We start from the raw sequence: 26237 nt of genomic DNA on the forward strand, positions 1-26237 counted from the left end.
CTTGCACCTTGAAACGGCAACCTTAAAACGTCAAATAAATACATTAAAAACAAAGTATCAAGCTCCCGTTGGGCTGACGATCCCATTATTTCGCGATTGCTGCAAAAAGCTGCAATGCAAAAGGCCCCCTCTTCCGTTTCCCCCTCCATTGGGTCCTAAGCCACTTTATTGCCAACTCTTATCGGAACCGGAATAGTTGTCAAATAACACTGAGCTTATTTCTCTTGGGCCAGCAGGAGGCATGTGATGGAAGCGTGGGGGGAGACTTTGGAGAGCTGATAAATCATACGCTTTGTGACGTCGCTCCCCCCGCCCTCCCCTGTCTCTTAAAGGAACCATATCCCCAAATAATATTTTCAGGCCTTAAAGGGGCTGCACCCTTTCCACTCCTCTTTTTTCCCTCAAATCTTGTCTCCCTGTAACTGACACGCCATTCCTTAAAGGAAATATGAGATTTTGCTAATTTTAATAAAGATGCCACCCACTCCAGGCTCTCTTGCTGAATCTTCCTTTAATTCATTCACATTTTTTAATGACCATGTTTCAGTTATTGCTGAATTTATAGGGACAGGATTAAAGTCTGGCTGAGCACACTGCTTGGAAACGTGTGAACTAAGCGGTGTTATATTAATTTAACCAACCCATTTATAAATGTATGGTTAAGGAGTGGGGAGACCCAGGCTCGAGTCCACCCCCAATCAGGGAAATTTACTGGGTGACTTGGGGTCACTTGCTCATGCTTAGCCCAGTCCACCTCACAGGGTTGTCGTTGGAGAAAATGGGTGGAAGGAACATTAAGCTCCTGCACAAAGGCAGGATAGAAATCTAACAAATAAAATACATTAATCAATAGATAAGCAGGGTTATTCTTCTGAATGTTGTCTTGTTGTTCCAGATCACTGTTTGTCAAACTTGGCCACTTGGGGAATTCTGGGAGTTGAAGTCCACACATCTTAAAGTGGCCAAGTTTGAGAAACACTGGTCTAGACTTAAAAAATACTTCAGCTCTTTTGCCTTGGTAATGGTTTCTGCACATCTCCCTCAAGGTCATCATCCTTATTCTCTACAATATCATTTGTGATAGCATCTTGCCCCCTGGGCTTTCACCGGCCCGTTTTTGACTGCCTTCCATTTTTCCAAGCCTCCTGGTCTTTTCCAATGACTCCTGTCTTCGAATTATGCGTCCAAAATATCTCAGTGTTCTCTTCGTTGTTAGTGCTTTCAGTGAGGAAACTGGACTTATTTAGTCTCCTGTTGAATTTTTTTTCTTCGTATGGTCCAAAGTATTCTGAGCAATGTTCTACAGACCCACCAGTTCAAAGGCATAATTTTTCTTCATTCAACTTTTCTCATGGTCCAGTTATCACAGCCGTGTGTCCCAGCTAGGAAAGCCATGGCTTTGACAATGTGTAGCTTTCTTATCGGTGTGATATCCCTACACCTTTTGTCTAGGTCTGCCACAATCTTTCTCCCAAGTAGCAGATGTCTCTTTATTTCATGGGTAGAGGGACCATCTCAGGAAATTTCTGTGCCTAGAAAGATAGTCTATTATTACTTCAACTTCTCCACTCATCTGCATTGGGGTGCCTTTGTCTGTTGACATAATCCTATTTTCTAAAATACTGACCAAAAGACTGATTTTGAACTGTCCTTCAACAAGCAGCAGCTTTCTTCTCTTCCAGATATCTAAGACGTATCATCAGCATTTCTGAACTTTTCCCATTTCTATTTCTTCGAGGCCATCATTTCCCATTATACATTCTGCGTATACGTTAAAGAAATAAGATGACAATAAACAGCCTTGCTGCGCTCCTTTCCCAATTTGGAACTATTTTGTGGCTCCACATTCTAACTCTTGCTTCCGGGCCATCATACAAATGAGGTGGCCTGGCACACCCCATTTTTTAAGGGCTTCCCACAAGTTGTTATGGTCTATACCAGTATTTCTCAACTTTGGCAACTTTAAGATGCGTGGTCTTCAACTCCCAGAATTCCCCAGCCAGCATGCTGGCTGGGGAATTCTGGGAATTGAAGACCACGCATCTTAAAGTTGCCAAAGTTGAGAAACAACGGTCTATACTAAGCCAAGAGCATTAGTATAAACCGTAAAGCAAAAACAGATGACCTTTTGCAACCCCTTAGCTGTTTTGTTATCTTTCAGATGTTAGCAAAGTAATCCCAGGTGGCCCTGCCTCTTTTCCTCCAACAGAAATCACAGCACAGTCTAAACCTAATTAATTGCCGGCAGTCCCTGCACTAACTGACAGAAGGAAATACAGATTTGTTTTCCCAGTTTTATTGGGACGAAAGCCACAAGCACAATCCCTTTGCTGGCATTACGTGACACAGGATGGGGAGAGGACACCTAAGTCTTTAGAGTCAGAGAAGCTGGAGAAAGATGCCCCATCGACACATAATAATGTGTTAGACCTGTCAAAAATCCCCAACGTGTGTCCCCCACGAGGAAGAGAGAAGAAGGTTGAGGTGTAAGCCTTGTCAGCAGGAGTAGAGTCCTCAGGAGTGTGCAAAGGTCTCCAAGCCCTGGTTGAGGAGCGAAAGAGTCATGCCTCTGGGGACAAGGACACACAGGACCCCTAGGAGAAACAAGAAGGGAACAAGTAACCCTGTGTCTGCCAGCTTGGTTTTTTTTAACCCCCAGGCATGGATGCCAAGTGGTTTCAAACCTGCTGTCTTCTACAGCTGGAGGTCCCAGAAACTGAAGATGGTTTCCCTACATTAGCTCAGCTACCATCCTTCCCTTTGAGGTATCAAAACACGTTAGGATCTCTTCTGGTCAATACGCATCAGCCTAAAGCAGGTCAGAATCAGCCTGACCTGGAGCCAGATGATGGGCAGAGGCATCCAGGCTGACACCACTGCATTTCTGCAAACACCAACGTTTTGCATTTGCTCAGTGGGGCTGCAGGCCTTCTGAATCGTGACTCCCAGAATCTTTTGCTCCTGACCCTGCTAAAACTCGGAAGGGTCTTGGAATCCCAAACACCAGAGATTTGCCTGTTCTTGATTTAAACTTTGGGGTAGAAGAAAAGATTTCCAAGCTTTCTGGTCCTGGTGAAGCATGCTGGAGCTCTTTGGCGGCAAAGTGGGTTTGCACAGTGTGAAACCATGGTCGCCTGAATCCACATGTAATTCTAAGCGATAAACCATGGTTGATAACCCCAAAGAGAGAATTCACACATCATGGTAGGCCTGAATGAAGCAAACTGTACTGCAGAACTGTGCGTTGTGTGAACTTAACTACAGATATATATTTCTTCATGGATTAGCATCAGGAAACCTCCTAAGTTTTATAGATAGTCAATAAGATACATGAGGATTGCTGTTAAAGGAGTAAAGAACATTGCCTTAATCCGCATCCTGGCCCACCATAAGCCAGTACAGTTAACACCCAAGATTTTAGGCTCAATAGGTTGAAAAATTCAACCTGGGTGCCATTTTGGATCTTTTTTAACCTACACGCTGCCTGTGGCTTTGGGGCTGGGCATGGCTTAGAAGGATCTGCTCTGCCACCTGTCTTGAGTTCACAGAATATGCCAAATCTGGGAGTCTGGTAAAACATACATCCCTGTTACTCAGTCATGGTTTATTCCATCATTCCAGCCTAAGCTGCCTGCAGGGACTGGCTTATGAGGCTAAAGGACGTCCCCTTGATTCAGCGTGTTGTGTGAGCGCAACCAACCAACCCTTGGAGTTACCCTCATTCACGCCCAGGTCTGCAGCTCAGGCGTGAACGGGGCGCTCAGAGGGCTGAAGGGTTGCAAGTCCCATCATGCACCATCTTTCAGGGATACCTAATTCGCTGACGTCGTGAATGTTGCGGCTTTCGTCATCAAAGAAGAGCATCTGGCAAAAGGAGATGCCGGTCTGTTGACTCAACCTGGAGAGGAGACAAGCAGAAAGCAATCCGCCACCATCCCTGCCTCCAGCTGAGCTTTCCAGTCCTTTGGAGGGTGGAATTAAGTTCAGAAAGTCCCGTTTTCCATCCAGGGACAATCTGGCCGAAGCCCTGATACCAGACCCCCAACTTAATTTGAACTGTGGGATTTTCGGTTGATGGTTTGTTAAAGCTTTTTGATCAGATGGAGAATATTTTACAGCCTATTCAGGGATTCAGAAACAATTCCCCGGGAGGGGCTGTATTAGTCTGCCGCAGCAAGAACACCAACAAGTTCGCACTGCTTTAAATGCTTAGCCTGTTCAGAATGGTGTAAAAATATTGCCATCCAGAGAAAGCAACGTCAGAAGAAAGATAACCACTTTTGATGGAGATCACATAGTCAAAAAAAAATCATACACTGAAATACAGTTTTTTAGCGAGAAGGTATAGATTAGATTACTACCCTTAGTCATGCTGCATTCTCTGGAAATCAGAAGGGAATATTGATCAATCTGGGCACATCTTGGCCAACATGTCACAGCCCAATTTTACCCCAAGCCTGTTTCCTTATTCAATACGGGTAGTCCTCAACTTACAACCATTAATTTAGCGACTGTTTGAAGTTACAATGGCACTGAAAAAGTGACTTGTGACTGGGGGTCCTCACACTTACGACCGTCCCTGCTGCCCCAAAATTCAGGTGCTTGGCAACTGGCATGTATTTACGACAGTCGCAGCGTCCTGGGGTCACGTGATCGCCATTTGCGACCTTCCCAGCCAGCTTCCAACAAGCAAAGTCAATAGGGGAAGCTCGATTTGCTTAACAACCAAGTGATTCACTTAATGAGTGTGGCCAAAAATGGTCATAAAATCAGGCAAGACTCACTTAACAACCGCCTCGCTTAGTGACATAAGTTCTGGTCCCAATTGTAGTCGTAAGTCAAGGACTACCTGTACAAGCCAGATCTCTCATCTTGGCTTGCAAGATACTGATGCATCCCACAAGAACACATGGATCAAGAAGAAGAGAAGACAGAGGAAGTTGACGTTGGCCAGAGCTGACAGCAAGAGAGAGGTGGGAAATTTAAAGAACAAAAGCTAAGCCATGAAGCAGCGTATAGGTACAGGAGAAGAAATGATGGCTTGCACAGAAAGAAAGTTATGTTGGTGTAAGCTAGTTTTGGCTCTCATTCCTTTTTTCTGACTTATCTCATGCCTTTAATTTCTTTGGCCTATTATTTCAGATTCCTTTTCTCTGCTTTGCATAAGGTTGCCAAGGCACGATGGGTAAATAAGCAATTATTTATTCATTTAGAAACCTTTATACCCCTTTGAATACCTGACTCTGGGTGGCTAACGATCAGTTAAAAAAAAACAACCCCAAAACACCACAGTACAACCTCCGTCCCCCATATAATTAAACGAAGTTAAAATAATCCAGTATAAACAAAAACCAAGACTCCGTATCACCACCTCACAACACACACCCATGCATATTGGACTCCGCTAACAGCCTGGCCTTAACGCCTGGGAAAATTATATTTATATTTTTATTGTATTTTTAATTCTAACGGTTTTATATTTTAATCTTGTTTTATTGTAAGCTGCCCAGAGTCCCCCCGCTGGGGAGAGATGGGCGATGAATAAATTAATAAATAAAATAAAATAAAATAAAATAAAATAAAATAAAATAAAATAAAATAATAAAATAAAATAATAAAATAATAAAATAATAAAATAAAATAAAATAAAATAAAATAAAATAAAATAAAATAAAATAAAGAATGAAATCCAGGTCCTGACAGCCCTCCAGAAGGCTATTTCATCCTGGAAACCAACGTACACGTTTAAGCATTTTAAAAAAAGTTTTACTCTACTTACCTTACCAAACGGTATTTGAGAAGGCAAGAGAGCAGAAGGTGAGACGGCGGTTATGAGCCGAAGATGGATTTTGGATTTCACAAAAATCTGCCCCTGCCGCCCCCTGTCCCTGCCCCAAATCCACGGGATTACTAAAGAACTCGAAGTTTCTTTTACCTCTGGAAATGGGTGACTTTACTGCCTGGATAGATTTCTCTGTAGCGGAAGTAGCGATTTAAGCCAAAAAGATCTAACAGCTGGGTAGCTCCTCGGATTTCCCCGGTCCTGAGAGAGACGAACACAGGCCACGTTAAAGATCACATGCCAAGTCTTACCCTGCTTTTAAGCCACGATCGCACAACGCACTTAACTCGTTTTGCTCAAGGAAGCCACGTTCTGGGTCCACACAGCGCACAACCGTCCACGCAGCAAACAGGCTGGGGTCATTCAAGACGCTGAAGCCCTCCTCCTAACCCCAGCTGAGGTCAACCTAGCAGAGCCTAGCGTGCTGTGTGAATGCAGCTCCCTGGGTGTCTGCTGATGCTGTGGAAGGTGTTAATGCTGCTGCCTCTTCCCGCTCCAGCCGCTCGGAATGGTAGCAAAAGGGAATGGATTGCCCGGTGATCCCCCGTGGGTTTACAGACACCCTAGGGATGAACGTGGGGATTTATTTTATTTATTTTTGTTTGTTTTTCAGATTTGCTGCCACCGCCCATCTCCCCCAAGAAGAGGGACTCTGGGCGGTTAAAGGCTGTGGGAAAGTTAAATGAAGACGGTGGGGAATTCGATCCAAAAATACATGGGGAGTGTTGCTCTCATGCCCGTTATGCATAACGTTAAGGTCAAAATCTCTTTAACGGCCCACGCCCCCTTCTTCAAGCCCGAGGGATCAGTCCTGCACTGCAGGGTTGTTAGGGAGGAATATCGAACAAAATAATCATGAGGCCAATTATCTAAGATTAGGAGAGCTGCACAACTGCGTTAAAGCGGTGGTATGTCATGCTCCCTATCGATTCTTGCACACAGTCCCTTTCCAGCAGCTGCTTTTATCTGCTTTTGTGACTTCCAGCAAGCACTTTAGCTTATAGACCGACCACTGGCTGTATTTCTTATGCTCTTCAAGGCTGCTTAAAGTCTTAACGTCTGTTTTTATTTTCAGCTTTTCCAACTTGATCCCATCTCCTTTGTTTGCAACTTGACGCCCTCACCCCAGCCCGTTCTTTTGCGTCCTGAAAAATGTCCCCGCTGGCCCTCTGTGCATGCTCCAAAAATGCTTGCCTTGCGTTTAAGTTATACTAGAAATAACCAATCTAGTAAATATCTGTGATTTCAGGAATTTAGAATAAACCAGATAAAATACCCAAGTGCTAGCATTATATGGTTGATTCACCACCATGGGGGTGTGTGTGGGGGGGTGGCATATCTATACGGGGGAAGTTTCAAGAGAGCAAGACCCACGTTTACCGAGAGGCCGCTGCCATGGGGATTTGTTCACTCTGCAACTGCTGGAGGACTTCTGGAACTTCGGGGTAGAGATTAACAGGCCGTTTTTTCCGGTCTTGTACTGAGCCATCGCTGGGAAGAATACAGACAAGAAGTGGTTTAGCTTGTTTCCTTTTCATTCAGAAGAGAAAAAGTCTAGTTTTATTGGTGCAGGCAGGAACGCAACCGGTGCAGCACAGAAAATCTCTCCCTGTTGAACTTGTACCTGCACTAATCTTAAAGGCATAGAACTTCCCCTTGCGCACCCTGGCAAGCAACCCCATGGGCCACCTCCATCTCCATTTCTCTTAATTCTTCTCTCCCTTCTCCATCTTAAGTTTAAAGCATGTTCCCCCCACAAATAAAACAGTAATTTTAATAGGATGCAGAAACAGAGAAGTTCTTGGCTGATCTTCCAACACTTTTATCCATCTATTAAGCGCTGTACGCTGCCCAGAATCACTTTTATGGGCGCCAATATAAATTTTGTGGACGGCAATATAAATATAATAAATACATACCTATGGAAACAAAACAACCACACATTGATGAGGGTAGAGATTTTATTTAATTTTAAAAAATAATTATGCTAAACAGGAAGTGCTGCACTTTTTATTATGTTCATTTCAGAAGCCTTGAATTGGAGCCTGGAGAGGTGGGCCAACCATGTTTTAAGCAAGTAAATTAAAACCTGGACTGCTGCTTCATGAAGCGCTCCCTCCGTGGCATCTGAGGAAGTGAGCTGCAGCTCCCAAAAGTTTATGCCTTTTAACGAAACGGGTTAATCTTAAAAAACACTACTGGATTCCTTCTGATTTTCCCTCCACCTCTTTTCTCTTTAGGGCAGTGTTTCTCAGCCACAGCAACTTTAAGACGGGTGGACTGCAACTTCCAGAATTCCCCAGCCAGCATGGGTGGACTTCGACTCCCAGAATTTTGCTGGCTGGGGAATTCTGGGAGTTGAAGTCCACCCGTCTTAAAGTTGCTGGGCTTGAGAAACACTGTTTTAGGTACTTTACACGGGTCCCTCTCCTCTGTTTTTAAGACGGCCTGAAAACTGAAGAGGGAAGCCACTGCATTTTGCATCCAACAGGGCCCTGGCAGGACCCCCCCCCTTTTTCTCACCTGTTTTTCTGGAAGGGGGGGTCAACCCAGAAGGGCCACAAGGTATAATCTGCAAAAAAGAGCGACAGAGCCAGGTGGACCTTTGGGGTCCCCCTCTTCCCCCCAAAGGCAGGGGGAAAAGATCCTCCTGCTTCCCCAATCCGCAGATCCTTTCACTCCCCCTCCCCTAACCCCCAGCCAGCTCCCAGGATGATGGGAGCCAGGTCCAACCCGCGGCACTCACCCAAATCGAACACCACTAAGGAGGGTTTTTTGCCCATCTTCGGCCTAGCTACGCGCCCCCACAAGGAGGAGAGGGCGCGTAGGATCGGCGCAGCTTTCTGGAAGCAAGAAAGGCCGGCTTTCCGGGGAGGGGCAACGTCTGCAGCAACGGACCAGGTCTGGGCGCAGCGTCCAGGCTTGCAAGAGGGGCGACGCGATCCCGCGGGGTTTGGCCCGCTGGGGAGCCGGGGCGACCCCCAGCAGGGAGCCCCCGTCGCCGCTAAGGACTCCGAGGACGCTGCAGAGGCCGGAAGCTCCGGACTGCTCTGCCCGCCGGCTGCCCCGAACGCCTGGCGCCGGAGCGGGCGCTGCAGGAGCCCGGCCGCCCCGGGTCGCGCCCGCCTCCCTGCCGGTTCGCCCCGCTCAGCCCGGGGAGAGGCTTGCCAGCCCGGCCAGGCGCCCGGGGCGGGGAGGGATCGGCCTGGCAAGAGAGCTCCGGCGCGCAGAGGATCGCGGCGAGGACAGGCGCCCGGATAGGTGGGCGCTTGTGCGCTCTTGGGCGCGAGAGGGCTAACGGGGACGCGCCTGGGCTGCTCGACGCCCCCCCGCGCCCTTCCTAAACCTGGGGCTGATGCCCACTGCATTGCCAGGGATCAAGATGCCCAGCCTTGCCACCCGAAGCCAAGTCTTAGAGAGGCTAGCTCAGTGTTTCTCAACCTGGGCGACTTGAAAAGGGGTGGACTTCAACTCCCAGAATTCCCCAGCCAGCTGCATTTTGCACCCAACAGGGCCCTGGCAGGACCCCCCCCCTTTTTTTTCCTCACCTGTGTTTCTGGAAGGGGGGATCCACGTGGGTGTCAACCCAGAAGGGCCACAAGGTATAATCTGCAAAAAAGAGCGACAGAGCCAGGTGGACCTTTGGGGTCCCCCTCTTCCCCCCAAAGGCAGGGGGAAAAGATCCTCCTGCTTCCCCAATCCGCAGATCCTTTCACTCCCCCTCCCCTAACCCCCAGCCAGCTCCCAGGATGATGGGAGCCAAGTCTGTGCTGGCTGGGAAATTCTGGGAGTTGAAGTCCACCCCGCTTCAAGTCACCCAGGTTGAGAAAACCAAGGTTTTCCCACCTAAGCCGCCCAACCCTTTAAACCTGCCAGCATTTTGCTGGGCTGCGATCGAAGTATGTTGTTTCCAAATTCCAAAATCAAGTTACTGGCTCTCATGCGTATGGGGAGTAGGCAGCGCAAGAAACCAGCTTCTGCCTTTTCACCCTGTGGGGCCAGCAAAATGCAAAACACCTTAAGTCTTGGTTGGAGAATAATAATAAAAAAGACCATCTGAAGTGGTTTTTTAAAAAAAATTCAGAGCGCACACGGAAATCAGGTGTGAAGTGTGACCCAGCCCCATCCTGTATTGGGGAGATAAAGACGCCTCTGCAAAGTGGCATCCCATATTTTACGCTATTCCGCTGTGAGGTTATTGAAGCAATGCTGTAGCCCATCACAATCCGCAAAAACGGGCTGCCTTGGAGGGCTCGGGCAAGCGAGTCAAGCTAGACACTGCAGAGGAAAGGCTTTCATTGGCCCGACAGCAGCAATCCCAGTCACACGGGGCTAATGGTTTCCAATCACCACATACAAGAGCCAGTTTGGTGCAGTGGTGATGATGCTGGACTTTGAAACCAGGAGACTGAGTTCTAGTCCTCGTGTGTGCTTCAGCCCCACCCACCTCACAGGATTGTCGTTATGGAAGAAACAGGCAAGAGCATTGTGTCAGCTGCCAAAAGTTATGTTACGCAAGATGGGCGGGTATACAAATCTTTTCAATAAATAAATGCACACTGCCTGGAATTGTACCAAGTGAAGGCAGGGTATAAATCTAATGCGAATAGTAGGTAACACGTTTTCCGCAGAACAATTCAAACTTGGACGTGTATCTTCCCCAACAGTTTATCAACCTGATCATGAAAATAGCAGTGGCCACCTTATTTTCTGAAGTTGGGTTATAGGCTGGCTCTCTTAACCTTCTTCTTACTCACCGCTTCCTTTGACATAAAATTGGCCAGAAGAATAAAGTTGGATTTCTCCCCCCCGAGGACCCGTGGCCAGGCCCAGCTTCTTGCATTGCCATCAAAGCAAAGATGGATCCCGGTTAGCGAGGGGGGAGTCGACGTTAATAAAGGCGCAGATAGAAAGTTGGATCATCCAAGACGCTGTGGTGGTTGTGAAACGTTTATTTAACATTCAGCCATTATGGGGTGCGGTGGGGGGGGAAGGAAGTGGGGAGACTTTTGAACAAGGGTGGTGAAAACCAGCAGATGAATCCTTATTCACATGCAGTCAGGAGCCCGGGCCCAAGCCAGATGCTGCACCACAATAACTTAGAGCATCCTGTCCCCTAAAACGCACCCCCTCCCTCTCCAATGACAGCTTGGAAAAAAAAAAACATCTTGGGAGGTGGTGGTGGCAGGCAGTCCTCCTGGAATTAGGAAGAAACTAAAGCTGCAGGATGTGGTGAGCCCTACGGGCTTCTCACCACCAAAGGGTTAGGCTCACACACATCCGGTGGGTCTGGGGAAGAGGGGGATGTGGCGCACGAGACGCCCCATCATCGCAGGCCTCCTCCACGCAGTGCCAGGACCAAATGAAGCACCGATCCGCCCTGGATCTTGTAGTCCGCGGCCGTTTTCTCGTCGTTCCTGCGGAGAGACCGAGGCAGGCAGTTAACCCCAAGTCTGGGATGGCTGTACCAACTCCGGGGTCAACCCAGGCATTTTTAGAAAGATGGCACAGAACACCCGCTGAATATATGAGAAGTCCCATGCCTGGGAGAGGGGGGTCTTAAAAAAGAAGTAAGCATTTTATCCAGAGTGCCTGATTCCCCAGCAAGTGCAATTTACCAAAACTCTTTTACTGCCAAGATAATCCAAGAAGAGATTCATGCCAGAGTCCATGGCCACCCACCAAAAGGGACTCTCTTCTAATGTATTTCGCTTTGTGTCTGTGTACCCCCTCCACGGTTTTGTTAAAATGTATTAGTTTAGGTTAAACTGCTGAGCTGCTGAGCTTGCCGATCGGAAGGTCGGCGGTTCGAATCCGCGTGACGGGGTGAGCTCCCGTTGCTAGTCCCAGCTCCTGTCAACCTAGCAGTTCGAAAACATGCAAATGTGAGTAGATTAATAGGCACCGCTTCGGCGGGCAGGTAACGGCGTTCCGTTCAGTCATGCCGGCCACACGACCACGGAGGAAGTGTCTTTGGACAAACGCCGGCTCTTTGGCTTCGAAACGGAGATGAGCACCGCCCCCTAGAGTCGGACACAACTGGACTTAACGTCAAGGGAAACCTTTACCTTTATCTTAGGGGAAATTATTATTTATAGAGGAGGAGTGGACATCTTGTACAAAAAAAACACCCCAAAACGTCACCATGCAAGAGGAACAAACAAATCCTGTAAGATAAATGGCATTACGTTGAACATTTGAACAAAGCTGAATGTTGAACAAAGTTGAACATTTATGATGAATTGAAGAATTCTATCCTTTAACATTAATCACGCAGTAATTTGTAGTTATGCTTGACTCTCGGCTTATGGGGCATGGAATTTGGACACACACAGATTTCAATAATGTATTGGTTATATTCACTGACACAACTGGTAGTTAGGATCGTTATATGAGACAGCTCAGGTTTTTCTCTCAAATAAATAGGGATACCAAACAAAGATGCAGACTTCCATTTATATTGCTCACTCTTATTAGCACAGAATATTAGGAAACACAGCAATATTTGAGGTTGCAGTATCAAAGCAAAACATAAGCTGTTTGCCGATGATTACATTTATTTTTCTTAGGCATCCAAATATGGTTGCAGTCTTAAAGAGATGTTAGGTGTAGAAGTTGATCATCGTCAGCTATGTTAATTAAAGTTGGTAAAGAATCACAGAAACCAGTTCAAGAAGTGTTTGCGCTTCACATCAGTCCAGGTGGAGTTTTATTAAAATAGCCAAATCCTTAAGCAACCCCACCAAAATTATGGCCCATTTCTGTGCTAGGTGAAAAAAAAACAAAAAACACCTTGGCATAGCAACATTTTTTGTTATCATCACTGGGAAGGACAGCAGCAATTAAAAAAAATTCAAGCACTGTCAATTCTGTTGACCCTACCTAGTTTCACATATAGTTAAGAAAGAATTTGTTCATTTACATATAATTAGAAAAACCATCTAGTTAGATAAATTATAGGGTACTTGTATAAACTCTGATGGGGATTAGGCATGCCAGATGTGAAATATTATTCGGACACCTTTCATCTGAGACATAATTTATACTGTGAGGAATTCAGAACGTGTCCATTCGGTACAAACCGAGTTAGCGTTAGATTATTTTGATAGTAAGAATATCTGTAGCTCAGAGCTGGGCTTTTGGGGTCTTGGTGTTAGCCGAGCTTCGTTGTTTTCCTGCAGATGTTTTCTTACCAGGCGAGGCAGTGCCATCAGGATTGGGAGTGAAGTTGGCTGGTTGCCATGCCAGTCCTGATCGGGGCGAGGTTTCTTCCTTGATTAGAACATTGTTTCTTCCCTGATTCTTTATCTGGTGCTGTTTCTTCCTTATCTGGATATTGGCTGGGAGGGAGAACGTGTTCTGGGCTGTTTGTTTCCCTCCCTGACTTTTGGCTGTTATCTTGAAATGGCAGGTAGTTGGGGGTTTATACCTTCTGTCCATGTGGTTTTGATCCTGTCAAGCCGTGGAATGTGCTCAGAAAAATGGGAATCCCAGAACATCTCATTGTCTTTATGGAAAACCTATATACTGGTCAGGAAGCCACAGTATAGGCAAAACATGATGAAAGAGACTGGCTCCAGGTTGCCAAAGAGACAAGGCTGTATACTCTCCCCTTATTCAGCCTTATGCTGAATATATATTGAGGGAAGCTGGGTTGGGAGAAGATGAGTGTGATTTTAAAACTGGAGGAAGAAACATCGGTAAGTTGCACAGTGCTGACGACACGCTTTAATAGCTAACTGCACGGTCTGCTAATAAAGAAGCTTAGTGGGAAAATGGGACTAGAATTAAATATAAAGACCAAACGAATGACAACAGGGAGAACCACCAGCCTTGGAGTTGGCAATGAAGATATCAAAGTGGTGGGCAGCTTGTGCCGTTTAGGATCAACCATCAACAGTAAAGGAACAAACAGTCAAGAAATACGCCAGAGACGAGGCCTTGGCAGAGCAGCCACGAAGGTCATGGAAAAGATACTCAGCTGCTGTAATGTGTCCATACCTACAAAAATCAGAGTCGGCTCCTGAGAATACCATGAACAGCCAAGAAATCAAGGCAGAGTTATCAGCAGAGGCACAAATGACCAGGCTCAAATTACAGGTAGTCCTTGCTTAATGACCGCAATTGGGACTGGAATTTCCATCGCTAGGCGATGCGGCTGTAAAGCAGGATGTCACGTGACCGCATCGCTTAGAGATGGCAATCCCAGAAGTCCCTGGTTGCCATTGTTAAGCGAGGACCTCACATGACCACGACTTTTGACTTCCCCGTTGACTGCTTGTGGGAAGCCAGCAGGGAAGGTCACAAATTGCAACCACGTGACCGCGGGACACTGCGAGGATCAGAAATTCAGGCCGGTTGCCAAGTGCCCTGATCATGATCACTTGACTGCAGGGGCACTGTGACAGCCAAAACTTCAAGGAACGGTCATAAGTACCACTCATTCAGTGCTGTTTTAAGTTAGAACGGTTGCTAAATGAATGGTTGTTAAGTGAGGACTACCCACATCCTACTTTGGACACACAGTGTGAAGATCCAGCTCTCTGGAGAAGGCCCTGATGCAGGGAAGGGTGGAAGGAAAGAGAAGAGGATGATCAGCAGCAAAGTGGAGGACGCAGTTACAATGGCGAGGGGTGCACCTTTGGAAGACATGAAGGACCTGGTTGGGGACAGATTGGCATCCAGAAACTATCTATCTGGCACCAGGAGTTGACAATGACTTGATGGCACATAATCAATCATCAATCAATCAATCAGATGAGGTTTAATCTCTATGTGTCTGTTGATGGCTGATCGGTCAGAATATCACGCTTCCAGGAATTCCTTAGTATTTTTGGATTTGGGCTGATCTAAAGATTAGATTTTTTCCATCCTGTGTGAGCAACACTGCTACTTCCTAGTGAAAAACCAGCTCAACTTGCAGGAAATTACTTTGGAAATGGCAGGAACAATCCTCCTTGATCATTCACTTTTTAAGCATGAGGTTAAATCCGTTCAATGCGAGGAACAAGAAGACAGAGTCCTCTAAAACAAATCAAGAGATCTAATTGTTGATGGCAGTCCTGTGAGTTCTGAATATAATTATAAAAGAGACACAAGTACCACCTTGATGTCAATGAGGCAAGTTTAATAATTTGTTTGTAAAATATGTAGAATGCATCATTTTTTTAAAGTGGTGTTTATATACCCCATTTAACAGCAAGGGAACCCCATCCACTGCAATCTTTTTAGACTGCGTTGGTGAGGAGATTAACCAGAAGTTTACATCTAGTCATTTTTTATGGCAATGCCCAGTTCATCAGTATTTTTGCTCAAAGATTCTTGCAGAAACTAGGAAAGGTATCCAATATTTTTTGTAACAAGCCTTGCAGCTACCTTGCTATCCGTATTTCTTAATTCATATATATTAATTCAGAATAAAAACTTGGTTTGACTTGGTTTTAGTTGCCTGGTCTGTTACAGCAAAACACCGGAAAACCAAAATATAATTTTTATTGGATTAGTAATTTTCAAACGTGTGAAAAATGACTTCATCTGAAAAAATTAACACCACCGTAAAGAGCTCTGAAAAATGCTGTAATGAAGGAAACATTCAGTCACGTTTGATCACATTTTCTCTAATACAGATCTTGACTTTTCCGAAAGCCGGTTTAGATATAAATAACGAGTACGGATACTTAAAAAATTGTATTTTTTCTCAAAGCCACATATGTATAATCCTTTCCGCTTGCTTTGAAATTCATTCTTGGTTTTGTTTTGGATCAGGGACTTTTTCAAATCGTTTAACGTTTAATACGTACATTTTGTCCTTTTCGTTTGGCCAAATAAAAAAAAAAAGTCAGAATAAAACACGAGCTGGTGTGACAAGCTCTCCCTGGTTGAAACTCACATTTGCTTGCCACTATAAATGAGTCGCTGCTGTTGGGGAGGAATGCCTTCCTTTTCTTCGACCCGCTCCTTTATTCTTTCCACCTGAAAGGGAACAGAGAAAGGGAAAGGAAGAACAAAGTCAGTTTCCCCAAAGAAGAGTTTTGACTTCAACCAGTCGGAGGTGGGAAGGGCCACAAACAAGCAGCCTATAATCATTTTAGCTATGCTGGCCGGGGAATTCTGGGAGTTGAAGTCCACACATCTTAAAGTTGCCGAGGTGGAGAAACACTGATGTAGAGAGTGGCTGAATCATTCCCTCTCCGTGGCAGGGGGTCATCTCTCCGTGATCCTGGCTAAATTCCCCTCCCGGAAGTGATCCGGGGATTGTGGGAAGGAAGCCCCCCTACTTTGCACTGAAGCTACAAATACAGACCTTCGGGGTTGTGGGGAAGGGGTGAGCTCTATTTGAAAGAAAAGCAGGAAATGTAACAAGGGTAATCAGCAACATCAAGCCCACCCCATCCTCTTGAGGGCCGGTACCTTGTCTGTAGGTTCTATATCAATCTCTATCTCCTTCCCGGTAAGCGTCTGCAACAAAAGAAAAAGGTTTCATCAAATCATTCCCTCTGCAGATCCCACCCGGTTTCAGTTCTAGAGGGGGGTGGGGCTGGGTCTGCCCCATTTCCCCCAACCTCATTCTTAAGCTATCTACCTTTCTGTAGATAGCGCTGTATCTCTCCCTGCCCCAATCCAATCCCCCTCCGAAATGGACCTCACTGTCTTCCTCCTCCTCCTCCTCCATTCCAAACTGAACACCGTCTCCTGCTAAAAACCGCTCACGCCAACATTTCCATCTCCTCAAACCCTTGCCTCGCCCTACATGGGATTTGAAACAGAAACCGCCTTCTCTCCACCACTACAGCAGGCTGGAGAAAGAGCCGGAGGCTGACAGCGACTTTATTCCCGACTGCTGCAACTGTTGATGTAGAATTCAGGAAACATTCCCACCAGTACCAGTACAGATATTCTGGACCCAGCTCCTTGGAAGCAAAACCAAAAGCACTGAGCCATCAGCATTTCTCACAGCCTGAGACTCTGGGGATCAGACAGCTGTGCAGCTGGTTGCTAAAACCTGAGCTGTGGTCCTGCAGGGGAAAGACAATTACAGGGGGTTGCTTGCTTGATATAGGCAATCCCAGAGGGTAAGAAAGAAGACACCATCCACATCCCTTCTGAACCTCTCGATTAGATTCAGAGGCACACTGCACACAGGGCTCTTTGTTTAACTCACAACAGATGCTGGGAAGATTTAGCCACAGTTTTCTGATTGGGCAGGATAATCATAGCCTAACACACCTGGAGAGTGTAGGGTTGGAAAAGGTAATCTTCCACAGATTACCTTATTTTGTTTTACTCAGTTGAACTGTGGAAGAATCCAAGGAGCACCCAGAAAGTAAAAGTCGAGGCATCAGCAGCCGAGCCACGCCTGCAGTCTGAACATTTTTGGCAGAAGTCCTATGCGTTAACCTGATGCATCAGTAGGCAAGAAGTCAACATTAAAATATATCACAACATTTCTGGATGCAGCAGAGCTTATTCCACGCAGCAGCATCTGCAGCAAGCCGTGATCACTCCAAAATGGTGACATCCACATGGCGATGTCATTTTGTATTTGCATCCTAAGATGTGATGCAAGTTGACGCAGGTTTTCTCGATCCTCTCTTGCTGGCAGATGCCCGTGATTCCATAGCTTTCCAGTTGGAGGAAGGGGACCTGGTTTTCCGGGAAGACCATACCTGTAATTTATTTATTTTTAGATTCCATTGGGACACAGTTGTGATGTCAACTGAAGGGCAGGTCCAGAGTGTTTGCCTTGTTTCTTCAGATTCCTTCATGCAAAACAGGTATTTGAAACGGTCTAAAATATCCTTGCAGCAGAATAATTCTATTTTTCTTGGTAAAAATTAGCAATTTGCTACTGAATCTTAGTGGTTTGACATTGGAGAGCTTTGACTGAGTTTAATATATGAAAGGCTGCTCCAGCCTGCCTCTCTCCAAATGTCAGCACAACATACCAGGCGTGTACCAGCTGGGGGAAGACTGTAACGCAAGAAATTAATTAATTCCATTAATTTCATTTGGAGCCGGGAAGGCCTGCTTAAATTTGTGGTGCAGTATCTTGGAGGATACTTCCAATATTCACAGCTGGGTTCATAGCTGAAATACTATTTCAAGAGTACTTGACAGAAGATAAGCTTCCACCATCCCTGGACCAGCTGGCCGCAGGGGAATGAGTTTTTTTCTGTTAAAGCAAATGTATGGAGCAAGAAGTGTGGGTGCTGCCTCCATTTTCCTGTCCCCCACCTTCTACGTTGCCTTTCTTTCAACACCTCCACTGTCCCTCTCCTGAATGAGTCTGAGTGCCTGTCCTTGCCTCTCCCTAAGTCAAAAGCGAAGAGGGAGCCCTCCCACCTTTTCATTGCCAGTCGCGCCTCCAAGAGGAGCCAGGTGCATGAGGGTGCAACTGCAACTGTGTGCTAGGGTAGACTAAAACAACAACAACAACAACAGCAACAACAACAGAAAATTAAACTTGTATGCTACCCAACTCTCAAGACTCTGGGCAGCTCCCAGCGATCAAAGAAATTGCAGTAAAACCAGCAAGAAAGGCAAAAGATGGCAAGGGTGAGGGAGGGACGGGCCTCACTCCCCTCTGCTGAAGGCCTGGAGACCCTGCCAGAGACCAGGAGAAAACGACGGAAGCACGGCCAATGTTTAGCGGCACCAAGGGCTGGGACCTGACCTCCTCCGGTCGGGGACGGCCCAAGAAGGGCAAGAGCCCGCCCTGACCGTAGGGCTCTTCCCCGACGAGATGGATGAAAACCGGCCGGCCAGAGCCCCACCGCCCAGCACTTCTGGGCCACGGAACAGGGAACGGAGAAGCGCGGCGGGCGCAAACGCGGCTGTCTTCTACAGCGTTCTGGTTTGTTTTTTTATTTCTGGCCCGCTCTTTCCCCCGCGGCCTTTTCCACGGCGCAAGCACCGTTCCGGGTCCAGGCGCCGCCAAGCCACTTTGGGCGGCCGCGACTGCGCCGACGGGGACGGGGGCGGCGGCGGCCGCGCCCCCCGCTGGGGAGGGGCGCAGGCGGGCTCTCCGCGGCTGCACGGAAGGCAGCCCGCCGGGGCGGAGCGCTCCCGGCCGGAGGAGAGGCGGCGGCTCTACCGGCGCCACTCCCGCCTGCTGCTGGAGGCTGGGAGCCAACTCCCGCCGCCCATCATGCACCGCGGCCGGCGGCCGCCGCGATCCCGCCATGCCTCGGGGCACGCGGAGGAGCCCTTCCGCTCCTCCGCCGAGAGCCCCCTCGCCTCACCTTCACTTTGATCAGCATCGCGGCCGCTTCGCTCGCTCGCTCGCTCGCCCGCCCGCCGGTCCCTCGCCGCCGCCCAACCTCCCACCTCGGAAGCGGAACTGGCAGGGCGCTTCGCAGAGAGGCGTCTTCGCTCGCCGCCGGCTTCTTTCCGGCCAGTTGTGACGCCACTTCCGTCCCAGCCGCCGGGCCCTCCGTTTGTTTCAGTCGAGAACGCGGAGCGGGTGTCAGTCTTACATATCCTTCCGCCGCCGTCGCGCTGCACTATGGGAGATGCAGTCGTTTTTCCCAGTAGGGTCCTCGCGGTTAGCGGAGCTGGCGACTCCGTTTCCCAGCACGCCCCGCGATGCCGTCACGGCTCTTCTTTTCGACGGGCTGCTGAATAAAGAGCCGCCGTTACCGGGGAGAAAGGAGCTATAATTCTATTTCTGCATAATTAGTTAAAACTTTTTTCTACCGCTGAAGCGTCCGTATTTGCAAATCAACTCGACTTTAGTATCTGGCAGGCACTAAAAAAGAAAACGTGGGCTCTCGGAGACACAGTTGTCGCGCTTTGGCCGCTGGGAGTTGTAGTCTTTTCGTCCTTGTCTGGTGATTCTCCGAGTGGGCTTGATTAGCAGGCTCCTGCTCTCTGCGCGTGACGTCACCCGTTTAAGCGCACTCCCTTATGGGAGCTGTAGTCGTAATACCCTCGTGTCCCTTGTAAACGTTCAAGGTCACAACTACGTTTCCCGTAAGGCAGTGCTCCGGCCCGAAAGGTGGAGTCCCTGAAAGCGGGGAAGAGGTGGCGGTCCTCTTTTCCCAGGAAGGCGTGCGGAAAGCGAGAGCGGAGAACCGGAAGTGGGGTTTGTTTGACCCCCCCCCATATGCTCCGCACCCCAAACTGGACATTTAGGATGTGATGTCAGTCGTTCCTCTGAGACCCGGACTGGGGATCCTGGATTGCGGCGCGAGGTTGGCATCGCTTAGGCTAACCTGGCATTCCCCAATCTGGTGCCCTCCAGATGCGCTAGGACTACAACTCCCGTGGGCCACGCTGGCTGGGGTGCATGGGAGGTGTAGTCCCACCAGATGGGGAGGTCTGTGCAATCTCGCGGAAAGGGAACCGTGCTTAGAATGGCATCGATTGATTTTGATGGACTTTCTCCCAGGTAGACCCAAACGCCAAAGGCATCAGTGCCCGCACCCATTGGTACCTCCCACCCGTGGCATTCAGACAAGCAGGCATTGGGGTAAAGGGCGAAGCCGTGACTTTCCTAGATGAGGGACTTAAATGACACAAGCCCGCCAGAGGTTGCTCAGAGGCTTCCCGGTTTGGGATGAGGTGACTGCGCACAGTGGAACTTTTAGCATGGGCAGGGGAAGCTGGTGGTCCACAGCTTGTGACTGTGTGCATTGAGGTAACGGTGGCCAAGGGAGGAAAGTGGTTTGAGAGATTGGAGATTACGATGAGGGCTGCTTGTGGGCCGATCAAGGGCTTATTGGAAGGAGAGATTGGGGTATGCTAAGGCTGGGTACTTGAAATTAAACTTTTCTCTTCTGTTTAGAATGGCGTGAATGGTCATGCAGGAGAACTAGAGGCTGATGCCGGCGCAGAGGTCATAAACGTTTATTAGCAGCAACTTTTGGTTCCCAAAAACAACGCAGTTCACCAGCAGTAAGGGAACTGAAAGTGTGACAAAGCTGAAAGGAAAGTGTAAACTGAAAATTACCATTGATTACCCTAACCGAGGTTGCCTCCCTGTCCTTTTTTACAGCAATAATAAATCAATCAAAAGCCTTCCAGAATTGGGGTTGCAAACCTTTATTGAGAATAATTTGCTTCAGAGATGGCTTAACTTGAGGTTGGGATTTTGTCCCTGAAGTTCCAGAATTCCAGTATTTTGCCTTTGATTTTTTTTTTTTTTAAACAGGAATCCAAGATGCCGCACATAGATACCGACGTTAAGCTGGACTTCAAGGATGTCCTTCTGAGGCCCAAACGGAGTACTCTCAAATCCCGGAGTGAGGTGGGAAGGCCTTCTTCATTCTCCTTGCAGTTGGCAAGGCGGTTGGAATACCGGAGCGTAAATATGCACCAATAAAAGTATCTAGGATTGCAAAATCAGAGATCTTCGTGTTTACCTAACACTTTTTTTCTCCCAGGGTTAACTTGAGAGTAGTGCTAAATGCTGGGCAGAACTGGCCTGGAAATCCCTCCTGTCCCAAAGCTATGTCACAGGCACATGCTTTGAAACCACTGAAGCTAAGAAATCGGTTTTTAATGTCTGAATTACTGTCCTCGTTTTCTCTCTGGTTGGATCATAGCAGAGAGGAATAGTGACTGGTTTCAGCCCCAGAGTAATAGCAGTTGTCCGCAGTAGCTCTTCAAGGTACGGGGCAGAGATCATTCCCAGCCTTGCAGCAGGCAACAGCTTCTACTTAGTAATTGATTGCCTGCCCATTCCTGTTGCTTCTGCCCAGCCAGAAGAAAAGCCAATACCAGCCTTAGCTGCCCCGTCAAGGCCTCTGGGACTTACACCTCTCTGCATTTGGCCCCTTTGTCTAGGTGGATCTCGTGAGGTCCTTCACCTTCCGCAACTCCAAGCAGACCTATACCGGGATACCCATAATTGCTGCCAACATGGATACTGTGGGGACCTTTGAGATGGCCAAGGTTTTGTGCAAGGTACAGTTCTCCAAGAACACAGAGGCCCTTAGTAAACGACAAAGAAGTCTTCTCCTAAGCCAGTGTTTCTCAACCTTGACAACTTTAAGATGTGTGGACTTCAACTCCGTGGCTGGGGGATTCTGGGAGTTGAAGTCCACACATCTTAAAGTTGTCAAGGTTGAGAAACACTGGCATAAACTATCTGGGGGATTAATTGGGTTCCAAAGGCAGCAACTATCCGGTTGCTGAGATTTCTGTAACTTTACTTCTTCTCTTCAACGCACCTTGTTAAAAACGATGCAGGGACAGCCTTGTTTTCTCTGAAGGTGGGCTGTCAAGAACTTGACCTGCGAGCTGCTTCTTGCTGCATCCTTTCCATTTTTCCCCCCTCCTCCAGTTCTCACTCTTCACTGCCATCCACAAACACTGTACTCTGGAGAAATGGAAGGAATTTGCGGCCCAGAACCCAGATTGCCTGCAGGTATGTGTGCGACGTTGCCCTCGCCTTCACTTCCCCCTCTTGTGTGCGCACCACACGCTAAAGCAAAGCCTGCGAGCCTTGCGTTCCCGGGTTACAGCCCTTGGTCGGCGGCTTTGTGTGGCTTCTAAACTCGGTCAGCTGTGGCTGAATAAGTCCCAGTGTAGCATGACGGCAGCTGCTTTGGAGGCTGGGGAAATGGCCCTGCTCCCTCCCTCGCCTGGTTTCCACCACCCCGGCGTTTTCCTCGTGGTTGTGAATTCTCTGCTTGGTGCCTCTCCTTAGAGTGTGGCTGCCAGCACTGGCACTTCAGACTTGGGGCTCCTGGAGCAAATCTTGGAGGGTGTGCCGCAGATCCGCTATATCTGTCTGGATGTGGCCAACGGTTACTCCGAACATTTTGTCCAGTTCTTGAGGGACCTGCGGAAACGGTTTCCTGACCACACCATCATGGTACGTTTGTGTCCCGCTTTTTCCTCTTGAGGCCAGCAGGGAAGGGCTTTTACAGGTAGTCCTCAACTTACGACCACAATTGGGACTGTAACTTCTGCCACTAAGCAAGGCGGTAATTGAGTCACACCTGATTTTATGACCTTTTTTGCTGTGGTCATTAAGTGAGTCACATGGCCATTAAGCGAATCCAGCTTTCCTCATTAACTTTGCTTGTTGGAAGCCACCTGGGAAGGCCCGGGATGCTGCAACCATCGTAACTACGTGCTGGTTGCCAAGCACCTGAATTTTGATCATGTGACTGCAGGGACATTGCAACGGTTGTGTGAGGAATGGTTGGAAGTTGCTTTTTTCAACACCGTCATAACTTTGGTCGCTAAACAAATGGTCATAAGTTGAGCACTACCTGAATGCTAACTCCCCTCGGCTGGTTGGATTTTAGCTTTCCACCTCCAGATGACCCCCTTCGAGGTTGGCTACGTGGCCCGTCGCTGCCTTGGCTCCCAAGTTGGCCCCGTGGGTCTCACCAGCTCCCTGCCCCCCTCTTTTGCCTCCACAGGCTGGAAATGTGGTGACGGGGGAAATGGTGGAGGAGCTCATTCTGTCGGGAGCTGACATCATCAAAGTGGGGATCGGATCAGGTGACGGGAAGCCCTGCCGAGTCAACCTTGAGCTTGCGGCTGAACCGAAATTTCAGCCGTCTTGTGTTTGGGGCGGGTTGCCCCTGCCGAGGAGACGTGCCCCCCTCGGCCCTGGGAGTGGGAAAGGACCACCAGGATTGTAGAGCAGAAGAGGGCAGCTCCTCGCTGGGTTGGATGCTACTTTTTGGGTTGGGGAACCTTAACAGTTCTCCCTAGTGATCTGCCTGGATTAACCTTGGCTTGTTTCAGGCTCCGTTTGCACCACCCGAAAGAAGACCGGGGTGGGCTACCCTCAGCTCAGCGCAGTCATGGAGTGTGCAGACGCTGCCCACGGTCTCGGCGGGCACGTCATCTCGGTGAGCAGCCCAGCCCTGGCGTCCAGTTTCTGGCAGCAGCGATCTAGGAGTTGTTGATGGGAGGGTGGAAGCAAGCGGAGTCTTTAGCGAAGCTTTGCAGAAAGTGTTGCACGAAGGAAGGAAGGCGTTTATATTAGGAGCAAATCGCTTTTTTGCCTGTGGCATAATCTTCAGGGTTTCCCTCTCAGTTGCTGTACAAGAATCCCGGTTCATCGGGCAAACAGTACAGTTCTCAGAATGGTCAGTTACCACTTACAAAGGCTGTAGAGTTCTAGCACAGTACGGGTAGTCCTCAACTTACGACCGTCTGTTTAATGATAGTCCTAAGTTATGACGGTGTGATGGATCTGAGCTGAGGGAAGAGAGAATGCTTATCTCCCTGGAATGTGCTCATGTCATGAGGATGGCGAGCGGGGGCTCCCATCCAGACTGTTAAGCGCATGCGTAGCACTGAGGAATTAGGTAGCCATTCAAAGAGACACAGATCGGGACCGCCTTAACCTTTGGGGTTTATATGGCTGGGGTTTTCCCACGCTTCTTCAGTTTGTTAGGATTCCTGTTATGTACAAGCAATAAAACATTAGAGACCAGTTCCTTGTCTCAGCGTGGTCCCTGGCTGTTAGGACAGCTCTCTTCTCCCTCAGCTCCGAGATCCATCACAGCCGGCCTCAGAAAGGGTGCTTTAGGGCACACTTTTGTGTCGCAAAACGTCGTGCACCCCCCCCCCCGGTCATATGATCGGATTTCAGGTGCTTGGTAATGGGCTCGTATTTATGACCGGTTGCAGCGTCACATGATTGCACTTTGTGACCTTTTTTGCTGTTTTCTGGCAAAAAGTGCCCACTGGGGAAACTGGATTAGCTTAACAACCACTGTAAAAATGGTTGTGAAATTGGGGCTGGTCACGTGGTGACTTAAATGGAAATTCCAGTCCCAGTTGTGGTTGTAAATCAAGGGTGACCTGTAGTTGCTTCTCAAATTGTATGCTGCTCTTGAGGACTAGAATCTTGCTCTATCCTTTTCATTTTGTTGGTAGTCGTCCTGTGCATGAACTGAACTAATGTGCGCTTAGGATAGTGCCCTTAAATAAAGCACAGAAATGCTGAAGTTAACCTTCTCCTCCCTGTTCTGCAGGATGGGGGCTGCAGCTGCCCGGGTGACGTGGCCAAGGCTTTTGGTAAACTCCCACTTTCCAAATCCTGCCAGTTAAGCTTGTAGGGGCGGTGCCGGGGCAATGCAGGGCGCTTGGTTTTTGCCATGCGCGGTACAGCTGCCGGCTTTGCTTGCATAATCCCAATTCTGTCCCCAGGCGCTGGTGCAGACTTTGTGATGGTGGGAGGGATGCTGGCTGGACACACCGAATCTGGGGGAGACCTCATTGAGAAGGGGGGCAAGCAATACAAGCTTTTCTACGGCATGAGCTCCGAGGCATCCATGAAGAAATACGCTGGAGGAGTGGCCGAATATCGGTATGGAAGCAGGAAAGAAGTAACGGGATAGGTCTGCCTCTTTGCTCCGTTGAATTCCCATCCCTTCTGCCAGTTACGGCATTTTCAGCTGGGCAGGATCCCTGCTCCCGTAGGAGCGGACAGTTAGACACGGGAGCAGCAGGACAGGAGGACCAATTCCCAAGTGAGGAGGGGGTGGGTTTTCCTCTGTGGCTTAGGCAGAGGCCCCCCGTTTAATTTGGATCCTGGCACAGAGCGGGGGTTAGGCTAGATGGCCATTTTAACTCTAGGGCTGTTATAGGACTGAGCCACAAAGGCACCAGCATTCCACACACACTGCGCCATTCCAGGCCGGACAATTACTTCATGATGCAATGTATTGGGTGAACCCCCCCTGAAATGGGTAACTTAAGCAAATAATTTAACTCTTAGATGCCCTGGCTTCTCATTCTGGAAGGCCCAGTGAGTGAGATTTTGCGGTGTGTCTCAATCTCAGCAACTTTAAGATGGGCAGACTTCCAACTCTTGAGAATTTGCTAGGTAGCCTAGGCAATTCTGGGAGTTGAAGTCCGTCCACCTTAAAGATGCCGAGGTTGCGAAACCATGGAATATTTGAGCCAGAGACCAGAGTCTGGACATTGACAGAAGCCCTAACTGTTGTGAATCTTGTCTGGCAACGCTTAGTTCCCCCTAAGATATGAAAAAAGCTAGCAAATGTGGAGAAGATTCCTGCAGCGCCCCTCCCTCTCACCTGCAGGGCCTCTGAAGGCAAGGTGGTGGAGGTGCCCTTTAAGGGGGACGTGGAACACACCCTGAGGGACATCCTGGGTGGCATCCGCTCCACCTGCACGTATGTGGGAGCCGCCAAGCTGAAGGAGCTCAGCCGCAGGACCACCTTCATCCGTGTCACCCAGCAAGCGAATCCCATCTTTGGAGGGGCGGATCAGGCTTGAGGGTCCCCCTGCTCCCTTCCCACCAGGCTGCCGCTTTGAGCCCCGCATACCCGCCTACCTAATCTCAAGCTCCAAGCCAGACAGAAACGGATTTGATTCCTCTGTGCCAGACAAGCCAGCAACTTCCTTCAGGACAGCCACACAGTTCCTCTCTCTCTGGTTCCGGCCCCGCCACACCTCG

The 26237-nt window shown here is 48.4% G+C and overlaps 3 protein-coding genes across 9 annotated transcripts in view; 1 reads left to right on the forward strand and 2 right to left on the reverse strand.

The window, feature by feature from the left end:
* NEDD8 (NEDD8 ubiquitin like modifier) overlaps positions 1 to 19261 on the reverse strand; it is a 130718-nt gene extending 111457 nt beyond the window's left edge. Inside the window, exons 1-4 of one of the 3 annotated variants that reach the window (XR_010067855.1) lie at positions 17788 to 18023; positions 16253 to 16300; positions 15732 to 15814; positions 11097 to 11259 (exon numbers count right to left, since the gene is read on the reverse strand). Coding sequence is in view for 2 of the 3 variants with exons in the window: in XM_063301607.1 (XP_063157677.1) it covers positions 11169 to 11259; positions 15732 to 15814; positions 16253 to 16300; positions 17788 to 17850 (285 nt within the window). In the remaining variant the exon portion in view is untranslated. Of the gene's footprint in view, positions 1 to 10778; positions 11260 to 15731; positions 15815 to 16252; positions 16301 to 17787; positions 18024 to 19083 lie in introns of those variants that run through there. The other 2 variants (XM_063301607.1, XM_063301608.1) reach the window with 2 other exon arrangements.
* MDP1 (magnesium dependent phosphatase 1) lies at positions 2281 to 9225 on the reverse strand. The gene is made up of 6 exons (XM_063301598.1): positions 8589 to 9225; positions 8366 to 8414; positions 7223 to 7333; positions 5936 to 6043; positions 3813 to 3898; positions 2281 to 2594 (listed from the first exon to the last, which is right to left on the reverse strand). The coding sequence occupies exons 1-6, from the start codon at positions 9208 to 9210 to the stop codon at positions 2515 to 2517; spliced, it is 1056 nt and encodes a 351-aa protein (XP_063157668.1). The 5' UTR covers positions 9211 to 9225; the 3' UTR covers positions 2281 to 2514.
* Positions 19262 to 19897: 636 nt separating the features above from the next.
* Positions 19898 to 26224, forward strand: GMPR2 (guanosine monophosphate reductase 2). Of its 5 annotated transcripts, none has more exons than XM_063301612.1 (11): positions 19898 to 20034; positions 20628 to 20776; positions 20994 to 21089; positions 21629 to 21748; positions 22128 to 22211; positions 22494 to 22661; positions 23218 to 23299; positions 23549 to 23655; positions 24790 to 24832; positions 24965 to 25124; positions 25861 to 26224. In XM_063301612.1, the coding sequence occupies exons 3-11, from the start codon at positions 21003 to 21005 to the stop codon at positions 26054 to 26056; spliced, it is 1047 nt and encodes a 348-aa protein (XP_063157682.1). In that variant the 5' UTR covers positions 19898 to 20034; positions 20628 to 20776; positions 20994 to 21002; the 3' UTR covers positions 26057 to 26224. The 5 variants fall into 5 exon arrangements, with proteins under 5 accessions (XP_063157682.1, XP_063157681.1, XP_063157680.1 ...); XM_063301611.1 differs by having other exon boundaries at positions 20628 to 20737; XM_063301613.1 differs by lacking the exon at positions 19898 to 20034 and adding an exon at positions 20048 to 20312 and having other exon boundaries at positions 20628 to 20737.
* The last annotated feature ends 13 nt before the right edge of the window (positions 26225 to 26237 follow it).

The sequence above is a fragment of the Candoia aspera genome, chromosome 4, assembly GCF_035149785.1.
Source record: "Candoia aspera isolate rCanAsp1 chromosome 4, rCanAsp1.hap2, whole genome shotgun sequence".
NCBI classification, from domain to species: Eukaryota; Metazoa; Chordata; class Lepidosauria; order Squamata; family Boidae; genus Candoia; species Candoia aspera.